General features: G+C 32.5%; 1 protein-coding gene across 1 annotated transcript; it reads left to right on the top strand.

Annotated features, from left to right (window-relative positions):
- The first annotated feature begins 1,554 nt into the window (after positions 1-1,554).
- LOC134238738 (leucine-rich repeat-containing protein 74B-like) lies at positions 1,555-7,753 on the top strand. The gene is made up of 14 exons (XM_062720860.1): positions 1,555-1,605; positions 2,595-2,889; positions 3,215-3,405; positions 3,673-3,788; positions 3,822-3,875; positions 3,908-3,933; positions 5,375-5,424; positions 5,508-5,589; positions 5,722-5,807; positions 5,908-6,102; positions 6,295-6,390; positions 6,528-6,809; positions 7,326-7,411; positions 7,595-7,753. The coding sequence occupies exons 1-14, from the start codon at positions 1,555-1,557 to the stop codon at positions 7,740-7,742; spliced, it is 1,758 nt and encodes a 585-aa protein (XP_062576844.1). The 3' UTR covers positions 7,743-7,753.
- Positions 7,754-8,834: the final 1,081 nt, after the last annotated feature.

Here is an 8,834-nt window from a genome sequence, read left to right on the forward strand (position 1 = left end):
TGGTGTATGATTATCTGGTGCTGTTTCAATATCAGCAACATGCAAGGATAAACTTCACACCTTGATATAAGAACTTGCCTCAAATAATAAGGAACTCTGTACAGTCTATTCAAAATCATAAAGGGAATGGCCTTTCTAGTTCTTTCATTTGCAAGAAGTGTTTAATGAAAAAAAGAAAGAACAATACTTCATTCTTCATAAAAATATAAGTATACAATTTTTGTGTTTTTTTCTTTCTTCACGTTTAGTTAATTTGAATAAGACAATTTTATCCTTTCAAAATTGTTTGATATGTTTATTTATATTGATTTAGTTTAAAAATTAAAAAAAAAAATGATTGAGTTGCAACATCGTTCATGAGCTACATGTAAACCCTAGTCGTATTTTTTCCATGGAGAGTAATGTGGTCATAAGAAGTATGTGTATGTGAGTTTATAAAGTTATGTAAGTTATTGTCGACCAAATTGATGAAACAAGGATATATCAACATTATTGATTTAAGTTAACTGCGATTTCCGTGGTCGATGCAATGACTTTGTCCACAATCTATTAGTCAGTCAAATGCTGACTGCCATTTTTATAGTAACTGTTAGGTCATTATAACACACTGAATTGTCTACAAATATTTCCGTTTTTCACGACAGGAGATGCTTTTGCTTTCATGACATCTGATCCCACATCTGAATCTGATGCTTTTTAAGATCAGTGTTTGCTCTGCGCAATCCCACTATAAACTATACTATGGTTAACCTTTAATAAGTTTAGTATTAATGACATACAATAAAGTATACAATGAACACGGTTTGAACATTAGGCAAAAGTGGCCTAAATTAGTTCTCTCTATTACGAAGCTTTGTGGCAATTATTGTTTTAATTATTAAAAACACAATTTTATGCGCTTTGAACACATAATACATTTTTTGTAGAAATAAAGCTGAGGCGTTTTAATTCTCTGTATTATATGACGAAACTGCCTCCTGTTGGCTAGACATGATATATTTTTAAATGATTCAAGGCTTTTAAAATGATATTTTAAAAAGTGTATTTTATATATTGATTAGATGGTTTTTGCAGAAATATTAACTGCAAAAGTGCATACTGTATCAGAATCACCTCCCACACCTAGAATTTAACAATGATGTATATCCTACATTACTTTAAAAAAAAATAAGGAAATTATATTTTATGCAACTACTTCTGAGTCCAGATTGAACAAGATATTAATATATCATATGTTTAAATGATCAGTTACGCGCCTGTTACTATCTAACCCGCTTATTGTGATAAACTCTATGCATTTTCAACTGTTATAAGGATTAGTGTTTCGAATATTTACACCCATTTTTATTAATTACTCTTAATCCTTTAACCCGAACACCAATTTCAATTGCGTTAATCCGATTAATATTGGATCCGTAAAATGTTCAACAGCCCCAGGTTTTCGGGACACGAAAAGGACCATTGATTATTTAGTTTACGGAAAGATGTACATTTTTATGTGTTTACCTATGTAAACTCCAGACAGCAATGTACTAAGTGGGCTCATAATACATAATGGACGTACAGAGAAGCGAGAGCCCAAGTATGGGCGAAAAAATATTTAGGGTGAGTATATGAACTGTTTTAGGAGTCGGTTAATCCAGACAAAGTCAGTGTCTAAATAAATTCTGTGCTTTTATTTTGATTATGATGGATGGGCAATCATCCACTACATTTTGTTTAAAGGGGGCATTTGCAACATAAATGAATTTACTTTTCACTTTAAAGAAAAAGATTTTCAATGTCTGTCTAATTTAGCAACCAGTTTAAAGGAAAACAGAAGTACGTATTACGAAGCTTTACGACCAATGTAAAAGCTTCCATCATATGTTCTTTTTGCAACATATTTAAAATGGAAGATGTTTGTAAAGTCAACCTTCTTAGGATAATTTTTTTTATCGGGGTTAGAGACAAATGGTTTTTTAAACATTTTATTTGGGGAGAAGATTTTGAATTCATTTAGTACAACACGCCTACAGAAGTCAATTGTATCATTAAGCATTTTACTGGCAATTTGTTTGAAGCTTTAAATACTCTTTATTAAAATCCCTTTTCAATTTCTGATGACTTTCCAATATTTATCATCGTAAATGAAAATTAAATTTGAAGTTTAATATAATTTGCATTTGTTTCTGGTTATATTGACTCCATAGTCAGTACACAGTATATTGTCGCTATTCATTTGTACTTTTTCAAAAGAAACACTGGGTCCTTAAAGTGCTTTTTAAATCCCTTAATAACTGGACTATTTTTGGAATTGCATAATGTACTTAGTGTCTCAAGTTTCAGATGTCGATTTACGATCTGATCTGTTCGACATTAAGCCAATTTCCGACTGTTTAAATGACCAATCCAATTGTTTTATACATATAGAGAATAATCAGCCACCACAAAAATAAAAGTGTTTGCTCTGACCATTGATCAGTATACATAAAAAATTTAAATTGTATTTAAACTTTTTTTAAATAATCGATATTTTCTATTGCAGACTCTCATTCATTATCAACATATAATAAGTTTCTTGACACCAGCTTCACCTTTTCTAATTTCAATAGATGGTAACACCACCAGCAAAGAGGGAGGCCCGCCGGACATTGAAATCGACCTCCTTAGGAATGGCTGCAAGGTACCGACTCTCCAGTAATTCTTCCGTTCCCTCCAGTTCTTCCACCCCCTCCAAACAACCACCAAACAAAGTGACCAGAATAAGAAAAGCGGAAATAGACCTTCAGGTCCAGCAGGAAATGGAACAAATTCGGATTGAGGAAGAACGGAAAAAAGAAGCCGAATTATTACAAAAGCGGAAACAAAAGATAAAAATTGAAGATGTCGAGGACTTCGATTTTGACGGTATGAATAAGTAGATTTTGATTAAAATTAGACTTTCCATATAAAACCCAAATGTATCGTTGTGGAATTCAGCAAGTTAAAGTGGAGGGAAGATCACCTTAATTATCAGAATTCAACCCCATTGAATTGCATGTAAATGTGTAAAAAAGATAGGGAAAGATGGCCCTTTTATTCCAAGAAAAAACCTTAGAACATGTTTTTTATTGCTGCTTGTACTCACATAGGCAGAGGAGAAGATGAGCCTTCTTTTTCGTTTGATAAGCAGCTTTGGATGAATTACTGAGTCATGTAATATCTTGTGAGACAAATAGCTATTTCTTTTTAGCTGACAGTGATCTATCGGCTAGCGAGTCTGATGATGAAGACGTCAGCCAGAAAATGTATATGGAGGCGTGTAAAGAAATGAGACTGACGCCCATCAAAGCCGTGTATAAGGCGTTAGACACGGAGAAACTGGCCATTGTAGGGGTCATTCTGAAGAAGAAAGAATCAAAAGCTTGTGCAATAGGATTATTGGTAATTTGTTTTACTCAACTTGTATTTAACCAAAATGTCAACGGACTGTTATTATCCTTATAGTCCATCTTTTTTAATGTTAAAATTTTTAATTTTTTTTTTATGTTCCTTTTATAAAAAAGATGAGAAATATGTGTACAATAATATTTTTGAAAAAACCCATAACAATATATTGCGTAAAAAAGTATACTTATTGTATGTTTATCAACATAACTGTAGGAATTTTAAGTTACAAAAAAGTTTATAAACAATTTTTTTCCATTGCAGCGCAATACTACAATTGAAACTCTTGTTCTGGAGAGCAATGAACTTGGTGGTTATGGTGCTAGATGTTTTTCAGATGCAATATCCCGAAATGAATTCCTCACAGAAATAGTAAGGGAGTCACATACAACATAATGATACAATTAAAATAGCAACTTGTTCAATAAATCTGTTAATAGGCTTTGTATAACATATTCTAAATATGAAGTTTCAAGTTTATGTTTAAATATATATATATATATGTTCGTCGACTCGATTTAAAAGGTATTTTTTGAATAGTATATCATGATTCTAAAAGACATGTATTGCATGTAAGCATAAATGAATCTCTATTAATTTTTTGAAAGGATGTATTCGATTTAACAAAAGAATTGACCTATAGGAGAGAACAATTTCCCGGAAAAAGTGACATTTAAAAATCAATCTTTATTTCTTGTTTTCTACCGTATATATGTCTAAATTTTTTAAATTTGTATTTTATACCTAAAATTTATTATTTACAACTTTACAATAACCCTCCAAAGTTGATCGAAACACCATTTTGTCCTTTAAAGCGTTGATTTTTGCATGAATTTTGGCCTTAAAGACCATCAGGGCAGGCCTGCCCCTAAATAAAATTATGATATTTTGATAGGTTAGGGTGTAAGGAATAATTTAAGATAAGATTTTTTTAGGGGCACCCCTGCCCTGAGGTCGAAATTCACAAAAAACCTACAAAAAATAAGGAAACCAGATTTTCAAAATCTTCTCTAAATTTATGCCATTAATTCTTATGGTCAGATTAGCTCAGTTGATATATACGCTGACTTTTTACACCTTGGATACTCTCTTTTTAAAGTCGGGGGTTCGAATCCACCTGGTACAACACTTTACAGTTTTAAATTTCGCCTTTTCAAAGACTTTTTAATTTTTTTTATAGACTTGTGTATTTTTCCTTCAATTGTTTATCCCTTATGCATTCCCATTCTTGATATAAGAAACACTAAAGAGATATCAAATCGTAACAATCCAAGGTACAGTTGTCAGTCAGGTGGAACAAACCTCAGTATAAGCACACTTTCTCCGAGGACAAGAATAACTCACTATGTGTTACTCAATACAGGTATTCCTGGCAGCATTTAGCTGCGATGAATTTCAATTGTATATATCCCTTAGAATTTAATCACATTGATTTTGGCTTCATATTTCAGTAGATGCACTCACTTGGATTTCATGTAGGCCTTTATAATTTGCACACATTAAAGACAAGATTTTATTATATCCACGGATAAATAGCCTAGACATTAAGAATAGAATTTCAGAGGCAGTAGACATTACCTTTATGCATGATGAGAAGTAAAGACAAATATCAGTTATTACATTTGGAGATAAACTCAGAAAATCAATAAAAAGGGTTCCTCCTATCTCTACTCACTGAAATAAAGATTTAGGAAAAACAAATTGTTATATGTATTCAGCCTAATGTCATTAATCAGAACGGATATCGACAAGCTTTTTGTAGAGAATAAAACCAAGCCCGGTCCTATAGGTCAGATCCCTATTTATAATGAAGTGATCCTTTGAAGTCTTTTGTTTAGTTAAAACATGAAGAGCAATATCAAGTCAATATATGGTCGCTTTTTGTACCTTTATGATTTGTGAAAGTGAAATCAGTGACCTATTACGATTTAAAAATATTGTTTTAATTAAAAATCTTTTTTTTCAGGAAATGGTTTTTATGAGGAAGACGCAAAATATTTTAAAGATATGCTTGATGTAAGTAGAAATCTGAAAAAGCTGAAGAGTCAATGTAATATGACTTAAAGAGGTCGTATTTCACAATAACGATTTATCTTCAGGAAAACCATGCTTTGAGGGAGCTTTACTTAAGTCACAATAAATTTCAAGAAGTCGGAGGAGAAATTTTCGCTGATGGCTTAGGTAAGCAAGACATCATTACCTGCATTTTTTGTTTTAACTTCGCATTGTGTTGTTACTCTAAAACAACCACTGTTTAAGAAGTCATACAATTATTATTTTTTAATATTATTATTTTCCATCAATATATTTCAGGCAACAACGATTTTCTTCGAGTCCTTGATCTTAGCTGGAATCATTTACGCATGCGTGGTGCAATGGCAATAGGGGCTGCTTTACAGGTATGCTGAATCGTTGGTATTTTTTTTATTATTACAATATGTATACATACAACTATAATTTTGTGGAATATTGCAATATCTGAGTTTTTTTTTCCTTTAGGTAAACCGACATTTAGAAAAACTAGACATTTCATGGAATGGTTTTCACATCCGCGGTGCTCTCACTTTATCTAAAGCATTGGAGATTAACACCACACTATTAGAGCTGAACTTAAGTTGTAACAGACTATCAGATGGATGTATTCAAATCTTAGTGAATGGACTTAAGAAGAACTCAACATTAAAAGTCCTCAGAGTAAATATACTTTATATTTTCTCAAAGTCTTTATTTGATTTTCTCCCCTCTTTTCATTACAATTTTATTGTAATCCAATTTTGGTAAAATTGTTTGTAAATATAAATGATTATTCAGTGTTTATTTTGTGTTTAGTTTTGAAGAATTTTTTTTTATATATTAATAGTTATTAAGTGTTTATTTTATGTTTAGATTGCACAAAATCAGATATATCCACCTGGTGCTTATAAAATTCTTGAAAGTATAGAGAACACCCCAAGCATAGCATTGGAGATGTTAGATCTAGGGGTAAGTAATTTACAGTTTTGGTGTTTCATCTTTGTAATAGAATTTCCAATGAAAATAAATTATCATTCTTTCGAAGAATTAGACATTAGGATGAACTTTATCGCTGTCAATTAAAACTCATCTATTATTTCTAACAGGATACACCGGTGATGGATACATTTGAAAACCTCTACAAAAAGCTTCAGGAGATCAGGAAACCCTTCACAGTTATATACGGCATGGTGTGGGCCACTGATCGTCAATCATTGGCCAGCTCTGACCAAGATCCGGAAGAGGAGGATCTCCTTAACGAAGATCCTCTGCTGGTTCTGTTTGAGTATGCGCGGTTACAAAACTTCCGGTTGTTAGACATGTTTAAACAGCTTGATACAGACAATAGTGGATCACTGGATAGGGAGGAATTTTCCAAAGGACTCGCTGTATGTTGGTGTGCCAACTCTGTTATTCCTTTATTAAATTGTTTATCATTCAGTCTTTAAGTGAAAAGAACCTTAATTACAAAAATCTTCATACCGGTATTATATTGGACTTTTGAGAAGACGATGACTTCTAAAGTTGACGGTTTACTTCGACATTTAAATCTGTATCATGTACGGAGGTACAGAATTGATAATACATAAGAAAACCTTTCTAGTGGTCATAGGCATGGTGTTAGGGGCACTAACATGTGAAGGATGGTATTTGCGGGTAGGGTGATCGTCGGATTATTCATGTGCAACTTATATGTGCTTTATTTCAGTCCGTTATTTTCGTATAATTAAATGTTGAGCTAAATATTTTTATTGCAAAAGAGCTTCCGAATATTGTCCAAGTGTAAGAGTAAGCCCTCGACTGTAAAAGTCAGCGCTCTTCGAAAAAGTCCAATAGGCCTACAAGTAATAATATTGTTAATGCATGGTTCTGATTTTTCCTTAAGGTTTTGTTCTGTTTTTCAGCAAGTAAATATTCCCATGAATAGAAGATCATTAAATAAACTGATAGACGTGATGGACAAGGATGGAGACGGAGAAATCGACTTTGGGTAAATAATATATCTAACATCATATGCAGATTATTTACATAAAGTACATATAGCCCACAACTTTTTTCCATATTTAGAATTCATTACACGACGCATTTCCTAACCTAAGATGACTTAGACAATGATCATAACTACAATATTATTAGGAAGTATTTTTTATTCGCTTCTCTGCTTTAATTCTAGTGAACTGATGGCAGCACAACAGAAGCATAAACTGTTGCTTAAGACCTACATGAAAGGCGAGCGTCCCGTAGAGGAGACTGAAATTGGCCGAATAGACAGATTGCTTCGGAAAGTCATGTATAAAAGATTTCTTATGCGCAAATTTTAAAAATGCACTTATCATCTCATATTGTTGTTTTGTTAAAATTAAAACAAAATCATTGAATGTTATTGTTGTCATTGCCAAAAATTATTTTCCCTGTTTTGTGGTCATTTTGCAAAGCAATCCTGTCATTTTGTTCCTTGACACAAAACATCTCCATATTCGATCCTTTCCTTCGTCTTTGGTCGCCATCATTTTTGCTCCAGTTCATACCTTCTATTCGTAAATTTATGTTTGTTTTCCTTTGCCTCTCCCCACCAAGATACTAGTATTTTGGTCTTCCTTGACACATTCATCCCTCCGTCTTAAAGCCTTAGAAGACTTATCCTGGTGTAATCCGCTTTTGAAGTTATCCTATCCATTACAGTACATGGTTTGTGCATTGTCCTCCCTGGATTGGCGGTGTTGTACTCACTTTCATTTGAATTTTTCTGTTGTTTTTGTTGTCATTTTATTATCATTTCTTGAATACATCTTGTTTCTTTTCATTGCTTTCATTTACTTTCCAGATCTCGCAACCAAATACATGAATAGGACCTATATGATAGAATGTTAGAGGTTTATGGTTTCATCTCGCACAAATGGAGATCGTTTTATTTTGCCATAAACATTAGCGTATTATGTATTTTTTTAGTACCACACAAAAGTCATTTATTTATAATTTAAAAGGTCAGAGAATTACTCATCCAAATGACGCATTTAGACGTCATACAAGGATGCAAACGGAACAAAATGAGGCAAAGAGGATGGACTCCTAAGAGAAGAACAAGCTGATTTCATTTTCAATATTTATCATACATTTACTGTACACCTACATGTAATATCAGTATTCATTTCTATCCCTACTTTGATTCGACATATCTATTTGAACTCGAAATAGAAGATGCCTCGGAGTCTGATACTTCTGTTTTGTATTTGGATATTCTACTAACAAAAGGCATTAATGGTAACATATCAATAAATCTTTTTTGGAAAAGATGATGACATAAAATTTTCTATCGTAAGCATTTTCCCTTTTTTAAATGTTGCAATATGCCACTATCTCCTGCATATTGAATTTATGGCCCTCACCAGTTGATTCGATACTCAAGAGCATGC

This window comes from Saccostrea cucullata, unplaced genomic scaffold, assembly GCF_032062105.1.
Source record: "Saccostrea cucullata isolate Sc308-1 unplaced genomic scaffold, CSIRO_AGI_Scuc_v1 ctg163, whole genome shotgun sequence".
Taxonomy (NCBI): Eukaryota; Metazoa; Mollusca; class Bivalvia; order Ostreida; family Ostreidae; genus Saccostrea; species Saccostrea cuccullata.

What these genes read in the sequence shown, in the direction of transcription:
- LOC134238738 (XM_062720860.1), top strand. Translation starts at nt 1,555, where the DNA reads ATGGACGTACAGAGAAGCGAGAGCCCAAGTATGGGCGAAAAAATATTT. An exon ending in CGAGGACTTCGATTTTGACG is followed by an intron (nt 2,890 to 3,214) that starts GTATGAATAAGT and finishes ATTTCTTTTTAG; the next exon opens with CTGACAGTGATCTATCGGCT. An exon ending in TCGTCGACTCGATTTAAAAG is followed by an intron (nt 3,934 to 5,374) that starts GTATTTTTTGAA and finishes CTTTTTTTTCAG; the next exon opens with GAAATGGTTTTTATGAGGAA.